The 15,416-nt window shown below is 30.3% G+C and overlaps 1 protein-coding gene across 2 annotated transcripts in view; it reads left to right on the top strand.

Annotated features, from left to right (window-relative positions):
- The window catches only part of Nup205 (nuclear pore complex protein Nup205), a 205,957-nt gene that overhangs the window by 183,482 nt on the left and 7,059 nt on the right, over positions 1–15,416 (top strand). For both annotated transcript variants that reach the window (XM_085813835.1, XM_085813834.1), the window contains exons 32-38: positions 1,520–1,664; positions 1,803–1,935; positions 4,963–5,199; positions 7,058–7,144; positions 8,959–9,128; positions 10,025–10,142; positions 13,642–13,767. In XM_085813835.1, the coding sequence (XP_085669961.1) occupies positions 1,520–1,664; positions 1,803–1,935; positions 4,963–5,199; positions 7,058–7,144; positions 8,959–9,128; positions 10,025–10,142; positions 13,642–13,767 (1,016 nt within the window). The remainder of the gene's footprint in view (positions 1–1,519; positions 1,665–1,802; positions 1,936–4,962; positions 5,200–7,057; positions 7,145–8,958; positions 9,129–10,024; positions 10,143–13,641; positions 13,768–15,416) is intronic.

The raw sequence follows: 15,416 nt of genomic DNA on the forward strand, positions 1-15,416 counted from the left end.
AAATTAATTCTGATAACTACTTAAATGCTCCTATCGTAATATACCAAAAATAGGAACAATTAGACTACAAATTTAATTTATATAAGTTGTTTTTCAAAGTTAGGATTTCTAGCAATATGAATTACCCATTCCTGAAGACAGTGCATCTGGTTAGCTCGCCATCCCAAGAGAGTGGTTCGGTAACTGAGCTGCCTGCTGCGAACAGGTTAAGACAGACATTAATTGATTTTTGGTACTTAATGCCATCACCATAGTAGATAATGGCATAGTGATGGGGCATTCTGAGATTTTACTCACAAATAAGTAGTTGATTATGGCAGCCCTACTAGTTAACCCCATATTAAAATTAAGGGCGAAGTGATTGCTAACAAATTGATTTATTTAAGTTTGATCTTGAAATACAATACATCTATCTTTACTTTTCAAAAAATTTTGACAGAGAAGAAAAGTGAAGGTATACCATATTTTTAAGATTATACCTCAGTAATTATGTTGAATTCAATTCGATTCCTGAACATTTAAAATGTAGTTATTGCAATAAAACAGGTCTTTTATTTCTGGAGAGAGGGAGAGAAAACTAGTCCTTTCACTCACATTAAAAAAAAAAAAAAAAAAAAAAAAAACAGTAAAATGTGAATAATTTTTAATAAATAGTTTTTGAAATGGGATAGCAAACTGAAGTAATCCTTCTTATTGACAACTCTACAGCACATAATGTAAAATTGTTCATAAGCATATTGAATTTTTCTGTTTGACAGGAAATACTGCAACCATGCGATCAAGAGAATATTAGAGCAATGACTAACATTATTGCCATGAAATGAATATGAGTCCTTTATAACAGATGATATGGATATAAGTGCAAATGAATTAGCAAGAAAAACCAGCCTTCGTGATGCTCTACTTTTGTAGAACATGTCCTACAACTCAAGAAAAGACAATAAAGAACCATTTTAAGCATGAGAACCTTTTAATAAATGCTGAAATACTGGATATTGAACTAAAAACAATTCTCCAACCAATGTGCATTGTGGACAATTAAAATTCAAAGCTTGTGTGGATATTGAGGAGCAAAAATGTTTCTAGATCACTGAAAATATTTACCACATGTTTTTGAAACAAATCCAAGCACTCATGTGATAAATTTTCTGAAGGACATGATGATGAAATTGGTAAATTACTTGCAAATGCTGAAGTGAGAGCTGCTGTTCCAGTGTTAAGGTTAGGTGTACAGCATCAATCAAATAATTTTCAGAAACATTATGAATATGAACAATTCGTGAATAATTGCATACAATTGCAGACAGTTAACTATTAATCACATTTTCTCTACCTAAAATGCTGTGAAAGTATTTATGTTTTAATTTCTATTTATATTGAATTAATTTAATTCCATTGATGTTTAGAAGAATGTTCATCTCCTCACTTAATGCTACCAAATAGTTATGTTCACATTAAGCAGTGCCTGCTGTAGATTCATTTACGCACATTATTTAATACATTGATTCTTTATGAATAGGCCAAGTGAACTGAAGCAAGACAGTAGTAATTGGATACTTCCTGATCTCTTGAAATGCTATCGACAAATGTTTATGGCAATCATGAAGTTAATACTGTCTGTGACCATGACCTTGGGTTCTAGTCACAGAGAAGCTACGTTACAGGTATTTTCGTTTTGTAATATATTTAATTTTTTTTTGCTTTGTTTTCCCTCTTTTTAATCTGTAAACAAGTAAACTGTTTTATTATTTCTTTTTACAAAAATTTATTGCTATATTGCTAGTGCTGTTTTTCCTTTTTAGCTGTTAGAATTTGTGGCTTGTAATGGAGAGTTGTTTTCGCATGTGATACGAGATCCATCAAGTTTGCAAACTCTTGAAGCTTTAGAAGAGTTGAGTGTAATATCAGCTGTACTTTCACGTGCAAGTTTTGATGGTAATGCGTTCTTTCTTTATTAAATAGTGTGAAGTAAATATAAATTTAAATGATTTAGATTGCAAATCATATAAATCCCTTAATTATAGGTATATTGAATCTATGTGCTAAATTTTTATTGTATACTTTGTAAAATTATGTTACATTTAATTAATTATCTACCTGCTGTTTTTTCTGTAAAAATAAAATGCTATAAAAGAACATTTTGGAGTATTTTACTGTACAGTTGCTAGAATTTTTAAAGAAATATATAAAAGATTGTTTTATATTCCTGCTATTATTATTTTAATACCTGTAAAAATATGCTCCTCTTTTTTAACACTTTTTCTTTAAATTAGAAATTCTGAATACTAAAATGCATAGTTGAACATTTGAATAAAATGTGATTTAGAATGCTAAGATGGCCTGTTGTCTGAAGAATTCTTCAAGTGATGCAGTTGTTTTATTTAATTGTACATATTGCCTAATATTTTTAATATTAATACAAATGCGTGTGATTTTCAGTTAAAATAGCAAAGTTTTAAAGATAGCAGTTTTAAAATGTTTATTAATTTTAAGACAATATATTACATTTATTAAATCTTGCTACTAAAAATTGAATAGAAATGTAGTTAATTGAATACTGAGGTACGTAATACATGGCATAAGAAATATCTTATGTGTCACAATAATGCTATTAATACTTATAAAATTATCAGTTTGGTATATTATTTAAATATTAAGATTCAGAAGACTTGTTACATCCACTTTAATACATATTAAGAAAAGTATTAAGAGTTTTAGGGTTCCTAACTCTATGCTTTTGTATAAAGAATTTCCAGCATACCATCAGCAGCTGTGTAAGAAATCATAATTGAGAAAATATAATACTTTAAATGGTTTCCATAAAAAGCTTAAATTATATTTCTGCTTATGATACTTATTTAGTTTGCACTTGTTATATTTGTATATTGAATTATTTTATGTTTATAAAAGCCTCCTGGGGGGGGGAATTGTGCTAATTGCTTACTTCTTCGAGAAATTTTAGCCAAAATGCCACTAAAGAGATTTATGTCACATCACATGTCTCATTTGAACATTATGTAGGTAGAAATTAGTAATTTCTTCTATGAAAGTTCGCCCATTGTTGTCATTGATTAGATTAGGGGCTCCGAATGGGGTTGGTGCAGACCCATCCTTTGGATTTCACCAACCTTGGGAGTTGATGATGACCAGGGGGTCGAAAGCTGCATATGTGGTAAAAAAATTAATAAAATTGATTAACTGGAAAAATTAATAAAATTGATTATTGAAATTGTTTATTGATGTAAAGCTATATCATACAGTATGGGGAAAAATCATTTAATAACTATTAGGGAAAGTGTACAAAAAATAACTTAATATAACATACATTAAATCAATATTTTTGTAACATATAAGTTTTTTAAATATTAAGTACAATATAAAAAAGTAGAACTCGAAAACACAAGAGCATGAAAAAAAAAAAAAAAAAAAGTGCAAAGTAGGCAAAACTAATAAACCACTGCAAAATCTGCACATATTCTTTGAGCCTGCCAACTGTTGAGACCTGTTAACAGAAGTTATCCTCAAATGGCATCATCAATATGCAAGTGTATCCTTTGCATTTGACAAAAATAGAACAGGCTAACTCCTGCCTTCCCCCATTTATGCTGTATATTAAATTATATTATTTGTATGCTCTATATTAAAGAGAAAAGTGTGAGGGGGTTGATGAAAGAAACAGTTCTTTTGAGAAGAATTGATGCAAGAAAAAAGTTAGGAATCCCTGGATTAGAGAAAAGGAAAGAAAAATTAAGCAAAATGAAATTAATTAATTTTTAGAAAACCAAATGTCATTAATTAGCATTTGGTTGATAAATAATATCATCTTGCCTCCACTGCATTATCAAACTAATCCTGGTGAAACAGTTAATGTCAATTATTTAAAAAGTGTTGAAAGTGAACTTAGAACTGAAATGCCTGAGTGAAACAAAAATTTAAGTTTGTACTTTCAGTATTGATTTCCATTAAAATATGTATTCTTCATAAAGAGGAAGAATTTTAGAATACCTAGACCAAAATAAACGTGCTAATGATAATACAGTCTTAACTTTGAAAAGTGTAAATAAGTGTTAGTGGATTATTAGTGTGCACTTTATTAGTTAATGTTAGTTACTAATAACTACTTTTTCAGCTAGCTATTATGTAAGTTCAGAGAATTTAGTAATTTTATTTTATTTATTATATACAGTCAAAAGTCTTTAATCCGGACTCGTCGGGACTTTGGCGATTCCGGATTATCGGTTTTTCTGGATTATAGATCATCAGTTTAAATCTTGTAAGATGGCATGCAGAAAATTATAAAATTAAAAATATGAAACCTTATGAAATTAAGAGCAATTATGATCTAAAAAGTATTCAAATTTACAAAAAAAAAAAAAAAAAAAAAAAAAAAAAAAAAAGAGAGAGAGAGGAAGCAGCTTAATATTTATTTGTTTACTTTATTAAACATTTCTTTCAATGCGTGCCTGCATAAAGCATACATTTTGAATAGTCGAAATTAGAAAATTGCAACCAGAAAACTATTTGATGTGTATTTGTGATATTTATAATGACGAGGAATTTGATTTAAATCATATCAAAGACGGAGTACATCAAGATGAAATACTACATTTAGTAAGGAATTATAAGCCGAATAAAATAAAAACATCTGCCCTGAAGATAAGGATAGTGCTGACAGGTCAACTTCCAATTCATTGCACGTTGCGTCGTCCCCCCTCCCCCCTGAGCAATTTAAAAGTACATACTTCTTAATACTTTAATTGTTAGTCAATTTTTTAATAATCCACCCAATTGATATAATTCATAATATATGAAATTAATAATTTAATGAACATTTGCATTATAATTGCAATTTATTATAGATGTTTTCAGTGCTGTATGTTACATACACAGTAAAGAATCATTCAGTTCATTGATTTGTTAATATGTGCTTATTTTAAGTAGGCGTTTTTACTCTTTTTGTAGATCCCAGCACTCTAACAAGTGACACTTTTTTAAGTGAACAAAGGGGTCATCTTCTTTTATTAAGGCAGCATATGCTTATGCTTATACCTCGACTCATGGCGAGTGAAAGTGCTGAAACAGTTAGCCAAAATACATCAAACCAGAACGATCCCGAAACTGCTGTGCATATGAAAATGTGCCGGCTGCAGATTGCATCACATGTTCTAGGCTCATGCTGTAGTATTATTACAAAATCAGGTATCTGATTATTTTCACACATATTTTACAACTTGACTTATAATGTATACTTTTTTCTAATGCTCACATTCATGTAATGTCTGCTGCTTAATTATCAGAGGATGAGGAGAAAAGTACTTTTGCTTTTCAATTTATATTTAACTATAAAAAAAATACATTTCGAGGATGTTGTTATATATGCGTAATTTTGTAGTTACGTAAACAGTAACATCAGTTTTAGATAATGTGTTAAAAATAATAATTGCTAAAATATTACTTCTAAAGATAGTGTGTGTCTTGCTCATTTTGAAGAAAATATGCAAAACTATGTGAGTATATATAATAAGGAATTTGAATTTTGTGTATAAGCTTTGTTTTCCAACCGCCCCCCCCACATGTGTCTTATCCTCCAACAGTTATCATGGCCATGCCATTAAGAGAATAAAAGCAAGTTAAGTTAAATTGGGAAATAAATAACTCATGTAATATTTGCACCTGGAGACGTGTGAAATTTTTAGGTAAAAAGTGTAGACATTCAAGTATGTAAAGTTTATCTTACTCTAATTTTTATGGGATAAATTACTTTTATTCTTATAGATATTTTAAACTTTAAAAATCCCTGTCCTAAGAAATCATGTTATAAATATGGATTTCTGTAATGTATGTTTGCATCATATTAGAGTAACATTTGATAAAAATCTCTGTAAGTATTTATATATTCATTATCATAAAGTCTAGCTAAAAGGACTTCATGTCTTAGCCCTCTGTTGATTGATGTCTTTGAATAATAGGGATTTACAATGTAACCAATTTAAGTTGTGTAATTTTGTTCAAGCTTGTTTCATGCAACATCAGAGTGTAAAAATTTTGTTTATGTTGCTAATGACTTTATTTTTTAAAAAATACTTTATGGTTGTGAAGATCAGGAATATTATAAGTTAGATATGTTGTGGAAGTTGATGTGATTTTTGCCAAATATTCTATGTATATTTCCAAATTTTTTGTCAACAGTGTACATTAGTATTGAAATTATTTTTGCAGCTTTACATTTATACATAAAGCATTGTTTGCTACTTCTCTGTTTTGCTAAGTGAGATTTAATATTACAGAGGGGCCGATTCTCTCAATTTAGGTGGGAGATTTATAATTTTTTATCGTACTATTAGCAGTCTTAAAACATATTTCTTGTCGCTTTTCTTATTCCTAAAACTTCTTATGATTCCCACGTTGCTTTGCTTAATATTTTGTTATTTGTACCCAAAAGCAAGATTACTGATGTCTAAAGTTAATTAGAGAAATGCTTTATTTACATTAGAGGCTACTTATGTTTATCAATGCACAAATTTTCATTCAACAATGAAGTAATTTTACATACAAAATTTCCATTTACTTCTGCTCTAAAAAAACCATCTTCTTTCTAATATTAGATATTTTTAATAGAATCCCAGTTTTTCATTTAATTTTGAAAGGTGATGAAATTAATATTTCAGCTCTAAATTTACATTATCAGTTTTGCAATTTATGATTAGCAGACTTGATAAAGTTATAAAATCAGCAAGAATTTGTATTCTAATGGAGAAAAATTGAAAAACTGGAAGATCCCGCTGGAATTTCAAAATATTGTCCAAAATACCCTTGAAATTAAACATGTTTAAATACAAAAAGTACGGGTCGGGAAAAGTGGATGTGTTTTCAGTCTTTATTTTGAATTGGGAAATTTCAGTTTGAATGTTATAGTTTTGCACACTTACATGAGTTGCATATTAAGTAAGTCAAGACATTACTGTATCACTATTATCAGATTTAAAATAAAATTTTAAAGTTTGATGTAAAAAACATCATAATTTATGCATGTAATAAGTGTCATGTTTAATTTTAGGAGTTGATGCTCAGAATTCTACAATCCTCTTCAGTCCTCATATAGCTGAAGCTACAACCTCAGATACTTTCCATTTAACTGCATCAAGTTTGTATAATTTTATTCGTTTTGTATATAGGTATATTTAAATACTCAATATTTTCTAATTAATAATTATGCAGTGGCAAACAGAAAAACTGCATCACCTAGGAAAATACATATTTTGATGAATTATTTTGTTCACATAAAATTATCTTAGTTTCTGCAAAGCAAGATATGCGATCATTCCACGTTCATATTGCATCAAACAGTGCTTCCGAAGTATTGTGTCCTCCGGTTTCTAAAAATAGAGCGGCAATAAAGGAAAACATTTATTTTTCTTTACGTGATGAAAGGATGGCTTTGTATGTTCATTTGATGCAAAAGAAAATAAATGGAGGGTGGCTATTGCTGAAGTTAAAACAGTACATTCAACACTTGTTATCGCTAAAATTATTGGCTGCAATCAGTCAACAGTCTGGAGCTTGATTAATTTTGAGTTGGAAATTGGTGATGTTCAGAGAAGAGCTGGATCAGGCCAGAAGAGGGAATCGCAAAATCTGATGATCGATGTCTAAATTAGGTATCTCTCCAAAATCATAACGCAAGTGCTGCTGATTTAAACGTTGAATTTAAGAAAGACTATGCTAGTCATTTAAGCGTATAAACTATCCAAAGTTGTTTTGCGAAGTGTGGTCTGTATGCGTATCACCCCAAGAAAAAGCTTTTATGTCCCCCCTGCCCGAAAAAAAAGATACAGAAGCAATTTTCTTTGGCAAAAAAGCATGTTTCATGGACAAAGGCACAGTTGGAACCAGTAATTTTTTTCAGATGAATCTAAATTTAGCCTACATGGATCAAACAGCTATAGGTTTAGAGCCATAAAAGTGTAGCTTATTGTCCAGATTACATGTTGTCTACTGTGAAATCCTCAGCAAGCCAAATGGTCTAGGAAAGCATATCCCGCAAAGAGGTTAACACCTGAAATTTATTACTGGAATTTAGAATGCATCAGTTTATACCCACGTCTTGGAGGAATGTTTAAATCCAGTTATTTAGGATCATTTTAAAAGTGCTAGAAATTGCATTTTTCATCAGAACTCTGCACCCTGTCATACAGCGAGGATCTAATTTATTTATACATGAATTTTTGCCTCGTTGACAGGTTTCGATCTTCACTATATAATGGTTAATGTAAAGGTAATTTTCCTCCCATTTCCCTCCTTTCAGTGCAGGCCAATCTGACAAAATTTGGTGTTGAATTTTTGGATTGGCCTGGGAAGAGTCCTGATCTGAATCAAAATGAAAATTGTTGGTATATAATGGGTACCAAAATTGCTGCTATCGATTGGACTGCAAGAAAGCATTATTAGGGTTTGAATCCATGAAATTGGCCAGGATTACTTTCAAAAGTTGGCAACTTCTATGCTGCCTTGCCGCAAGGCTGTCATTTTAGCTTATGGAGGATTTACTAAATACTGATGTGATCCTTATGTGTGTATACACATCTAAGTACATGTAACATGACTGCAGTTTTGTAAAAATTACATTAACTACAAAATTTGTGTATCAGTTACTTTGTACTGCATTTTGTTAAATATTGCATTTTTCACCCGTTATAATTTTTCTGAGTAATTAAGTATAAATAAATTATTAATAGTAATGAAACTTGACTAAGTTTAATCCTACAGCTTTATTTTATTAAAACAATATAATCTTTACTTAAAACACATTATTTGCACACTTTTTTGCAAGTGGTGCAGTTTTTTTTTTTGGGGGGGGAGTCTGCTACTGTAACATATATGTATCAATTCCTGTGGAAATTTATACTTAATGTATAATTTGTCCATATAAATTGTTATGGAAATAATATTTCTTTTCAGGTTTTCAGAAACGTCTTCCTCTGAGCATTGGACGAGCTCCAGATTTAGGACTTCTTATCACTCTTTTATATCGTTCAGCCTCCGAGCTTCAGATCAGCACAGATGAGCAAAAGTTGCTCATTCGCCGCTTACAGTCTCTTCCTACACTGACTAGTGATGAATTAGCTGAGGTATCTTTCATTTGTTGATCTTGCATTTTCTCATGGCGTTTAAACTCTGTTAATGTGGAATAGATTCTTAATACTCAGAATGTCAGATTTAAAATTCAGCATATTAGTGTAACCTGATGCCAAGATATGTTATAATTTTCAGTCATTATCATTTGGTTTTTATCAGTTATAAGTAAATCATTTAAAATTTCATCATTAAATCATAAATTTTTTTTAAAATTAAATATGTAAAGCTGTTTACGTCAATGTGTTCTGGTAGGAAAATAATATTTGTGGAAAATTCTGTGGCCTAAACCATTCAGTTGTCAGAACTAAAAATCCTGAGCAAATAACCATATCTTAATATTTTTAATAAGGTGCTGGAGAATTAATTTTGGGAAGGACTTCCCTCCCTCTAAGAAGTAATTAATCTTTTTTGGGGGGTGCGGATTAATTCTACATATAATTAGCCGTAGTTCAGCTTTGTGTTTGAAATATAATTTTATGTGTAATATGTACGTTTTTTAAATGGCATTTCACCTATTTTAATTGCCTGTACAGTACAAAGTCTGTAATCCGGACTCATCAGGACTTCGGTGATTCTGAATTATGGGTTTTCCGGATTATAGATCATCAATTTAAATCTGGTAAGATAGCATGCAGAAATTATACAATTAAAAATATGAAACCGTAATTTATGAAATAAAGAGCAATTAGGATCTAAAGGGTATCAAATTTCACAAAGCTTAATATTTATTTGTTTACTTTATTAAACATTTCTTTCAATGCGCGCATGTGTAATGTATGCACATTCTTTACGCGCATGTGTAAAGTCCGGATTATAGATTATTCCGGATAATGGATGTCCGGATTACGGACTTTGTACTGTATATATTAAATGAAACTTTTTATTTCAGTTTCTTCCCATCGCCATAAAGCAGGATCAACCAACTGTTCAACAACAAAGAGATATAGCAAGAAATTCCATTCAGAAATTGATTAACTATAAAACACAAGAAATCTCTATCCTTAGCTGTATCCTTTATGTGTTTATGCTGGCTACTCTGAAGTTATCAAAGTTTTGCTGCAACTATTATTTATATATTAATTCCTGGACAAAACTATGATTACGTTATTAAAAAAATAAAACAAGTTTAGGTTTCAGAAGTGATTAAAACTTCATTATTAGCATGTTTCTTTAAAACTGTGAATAACTGTTTAAATTATTATGATAGTAAAATAAATTACTTCCCTTTCAATTCCATTTATCCTTTATTATTCTTAAGCTCCCTTAAAACAGATTATTTTTTTCCTGTCAAAATATTATCATTTTTTGAGCTTTTATAGTATTTTAATGTTTGTATTTTACTTTTCCAGAAAACTTATTTTATTTCCATTTGTTTACATTTTTTATTGAAATCTTCACAATTTTTTTAGTATGAAGTTAAGCAGTTATAAAATTTTCTCTTAAATTTTGCCTTTCTTCTGTGTAAAATTCAGTATTTGAAGAATAAAATTCCAGCTGTCTGAATTTTCTACAATTTATGAATAAATAAATTGTTCTCAAGTGTAGCTGATCAAAAGATTACTTTATTGATGATTTTTAATATGTGAAAATCATTAATAAAGTAATCTCATTATTTACATGTGAATTAATTTAGTTATAATATTCATGATTAATTTGTGTTTTCATTATTTATCTGTAAAAATTATTTTATTTTACTTTAATATGAATATATATAAATCAGAGTTGCCATGCTACCTGGAAAACCGAAAAAAATCCGGGAACTCGAAAATTGACCCCAAAAAATTCAGGATTTAAATATTTTAGTCAGAATCTGGAAAAGTCAGGCAATTTCATACAACGTTTCCACCAAAAAAAGTGCATTTTGCGCCAATGTTGGAAGAGATCACATTTTTAGTGAATTGTGTATCACGTGAGCGTCCTTCGGGCAGCTGGCATAGAGCCAATTTTCGCAGCTCCAATTAGATTGTCTTTTTAGGCCCATATCACACGGCGTTTGTTTCACACTAACAACTGTTTCGGACAATTTTTCTGCCTGGTTTACTTCCTTCCCCAAAAAAACACAAGTTCTTCATTTTCAACCAATCAGCTATTAGCTTGTTTGTCATGGGGAGCTAGTTTTCCCTGTGTTAACTCCAAAGCGATCTATGGTGATTGGTTGTTGTGACAAAACAGAAAAGTTGTTCCAAACAGTTGTTCTTCTGACATGTGACCGACATGTGATAGCAGCTGTAGAAAAACAAAGAAAGTTTCCAGCAACTTTTGATTTCCAGTAACCTCGAGAATCGCATGTGCAGTGCATGTTGAACATCCATTTCTTAAAATTTTGAAAAATATACTTTTATAGCTCATGAATCTCGTCTTCTGAATGGAAATAACAGCCAAGTGAATTTTGTTTTAGATTTTAAAAAATAGCAAAAAGTTACAGGTAGCAAGATTAGGGGATTAAGGTGAATGTTCTATTAATTTGATGCATTTTTGTTCAAGAAATTCAACTGTGAATTTTACTGAAAGAGAAGGTGCATTATCATGAAGTATGAATCTTCTAATATTTATTTATTGAAGAATTTCTGGAAGACATTTATTGATATAATGGTTAGCTGTGATTGCATTCATTTCCTCTAATTGGATGGCCTTCACCAGTCCTGTACTTCTGAAGAAAATGGTGTACATTACTTTTTTCTTTGCTGATTGTCTTTTCACCACTGTTGGTTTGGCGGTCAACTTCAAAAACCCACACTTTGTTAACATGTGGGAACATTAAAAAAAGTTATTTCATCCCAATTAGGATTTTAAGAATAATGCTGCGTTTACTATCATTAAGTAATTTTAGAGTTTTTTATTAGTTCTGATTTGCTGCAATTTTTGGTTTCTATAAAATTATGGGAAGCTCAGTTACAGAGTAATTTTTTTAAGTTCTTCATGAATAACTTTATGTATAACTGTGGGTCCAATGTTCAGTGCCTTCTGTATCATTTGGTACTGATCAATAAAATGATTAGCGATGCTGCCTACTGTACCGATAGATTTGGTTTGAATCCCATAGAAGGCATGGATATTTATAAGTGTATAGTATCTGCATGGCATGACGTTCAAAATCTGGTGAGCCAAAAGGCCTCTTCGGTGGTTTGGTAGTAGGAAAAGAGAGGCGGGCGACCCTTGAACCATTCCCCAAATTGGAGCTGCACATTTAATATGATGGACATCGTGTATGACCAATCCACAGCATCGTGTATGACCAATGCTGAAATTCTGGTTTTCTTCCTACCTGTACCTGTATTATTCAGTAGGTGCAGTGATTATTATTGATTAACATTTTTCGTTTATCTGATACATTTTCTGAATTGCATTTCAGGAACCACTGCTGACAAAGGTCTGACAATCTTTACGAAATTCTATAAACCATTCTATCAACCACTCATATCATAGGATTTAGTTCCACTTTAGATTTATATCAGGGTTCGTACAATCCTTAAAAATACTTAAAAAGCGTTAAATGTTTTTGGAAATGATTTTTTAATGATTAAATTTTTTTGGATATGACTCCTTAATTTTGGCCAAAATTGACAAAAAGGTCCTTAATTTTACTTATCTGATATTTCTGTCTGTTTTCTTAAGATTTCCATTTTGAGTGTAAATTAATATTTCAAAGGCAATATTTTAATATTCAAAATTTTTTGGCAATGCATTGACAAATATATATTTGATGGGTGAACATTTGAATTCTTTACTACTTCTTAATATAAACAGTGGGTACTTGAGTTCTGGGCATGAGACCCTGCTTCGACTGAATTAGAAAACATTTCGGAAATTATTTCTTTTTTGTGAATGAAGGGTTCATTAAATAATATGTCAAAAGCAACCCTTTCAGAAATATGATTTCTTTTATTATGGGACTTATCAATATTTTGGCAATTTCATGATCAGTTTGTGTACAAAATGTTTTATTTGCAAATTGACAATTTTTTTAACGAACACAATAACATTGATAAATAGCATAAAAATAATGATAATGTGTTGAAATTATATTTAAAAACTAGCATTAAAATATAATATTTTTATTTTTGCGTAATTTTAACGTATTTTAAAGTGCCATTATTTCCTATTTGTGTTTTATGATTATTTTAATTCTAAAAAATAAACAAAATAAATGCCGTAAAACACAGTTTCAAAAACACTTGGAAAGAACAAAAAAGCTGCTATTAAATTAATTTCATTTGTCGTCTTTTATATTTTTTCATGATAAGATTTTTTTCCTATGTAATTGTTTCATAATATTTAAATGTGTACCAGTTTTCTCTTGCAAATTAACTTTGCACTTTTCTCTTCTGATTCCCCCCCTCTCTCAAAAATGTTTTGGCATTTTGCTCTTGCTTTGCTAAACTGATTTAAATTATCTATCCTACAATAAAAAGGATATGCATTAAATGCTGCTTTCTATTTGCTGTTTTGTATGATATATAATTTTTTAAAAAAATTTATTTGTTGATATTCCTTAATTGTTACCAGACATGATTGAAAGTTCAGCTTATATTTTACTACGACATTTGGAATATTATTTATTAACTTCTAAGAAAGATGAATCTATGTTCTCTTTCCCCAATAAATCTCATGAACAAATCCGTCGATTACAAGGTAAGAAATTTTTGAAAACATGTATAAAAATTGTTAAACTTAGTAGTTGTAAAATAGTGTTTTTATAGCCAAAGTCTGAATCTAGTGTTGTTAGACAGAAAGCAAGGTCTTTGTATTTTATTCTCGCTTGTAATTTAAGTGCATAAATTAATTTCTTTGATTTAGATTTATCAGATGATATTCTGTTCCTCCCTCTGAGAATGACTGCTTTCTTAGCAGTAGACATAATGTTTCTGTTCTGGGTGAAGTATTTCAGTGGGCAGTAGTATCATAAGCATTGATTGTGGGTTCTGAATCTGATGAAGCTGAAAGCAAGTTTTCAAATGAGATAAAAGAAATTAGATTTAATAGTTTTATTGGCTGCTAAAGCGAAGGAAAAAAGTGTTATCACATTAAGGCACCTTATGAAACAGCACTTTAAAATAATGGAAGTATTTTTAAAAGGTGTAATTTATTTTTCAAAAATACAGATAATTTTGAATGAATTAAATAACTAAATATTTCTTACGAACAAAAACACTTTATTTACAATTTTTATTTATTTGATTATTGTTTTGCAATTTACTATATCCTTTGGTAATAAACATGACCAAATTTGACCAATAATTGCTCATTCTCAGCAAGTTAATAAATACCATTTTTAATAGCAGCTGAAAATGTAGATGTGAAATCAAATTTACCCAAATCTGTGTTGAAGAGAAACATGGCAATGTAAAATTAAACAAAAAAACAACAAATTTTGTACAATGTTTTTGCTCTTGAACTGTGTCAGTTGCTCTTATCATCAATAGAATTTTACTGAAATTTTTGTTTTGGTGGTCTTGATTTTACATTTTATCAAAATATTCTAAATCACATGGAAATTTTTTTAATTCCTATGATGAAAAACAGCATAAGCATTAAATGGTCAAAAGTGTATATTCCCAAATAATCTCTTTTTGTAGATTAATTTTACTCTAGAAAATTTAAAAACTTGGTCATGTACAAATGAAAAAATATAAATTATTAATTTCTTCTTAATATGATATATACATATTACGAGGCGTATTCGGAAACTAAGTACCGTTTTGGGGAAAAAAAAAAAAAAAAAAATCGAATTCAATTTTATTTTTACATGAAAATACATGTCTTAAAACTATTTTTTAACATAGTTTCTGCCAATGATCAAACACTTGTCATAGCGGGTGACCAGTTTTTGTATACCATCGTCATCCACAGCATTTTTCGTGTCATCGTCAGATCCAAAGTGCGTGCCACCAAGCTCGCGCTTCATGTGCAGGAACAAGTGATAGTCGGACGCCGCCAAGTCCGGGCTGTATACGGCGGGTGATCTAACTGCTCCCAATGAAACTGTCGAATTAACGATTGAGTGACACCAGCAGCATGGGGCCGAGCATTGTCATGGAGCAACACAATTCCTTTACTGAGCATTCCTCTTCGTTTGTTTTGAATGGCACACCTTAGTTTTGTTAAAGTCTCACAATATCGTGCCGCATTAATGGTTTCACCTCTGGGAAGAAATTCAGTAAGCAAAACGCCTTTCCTATCCCAGAAGACAGTGCACATGATTTTTTGTGATGACATTATCACTTTGAACTTTTGTTTTTTCGGAGAATGAGTGTGTCTCCACTCCATCGATTGTTGTTTCG

This window comes from Stegodyphus dumicola, chromosome 3 (genome assembly GCF_044657685.1).
Source record: "Stegodyphus dumicola isolate Sdum_Otavi_A_Nest chromosome 3, ASM4465768v1".
Lineage (NCBI taxonomy): Eukaryota > Metazoa > Arthropoda > Arachnida > Araneae > Eresidae > Stegodyphus > Stegodyphus dumicola.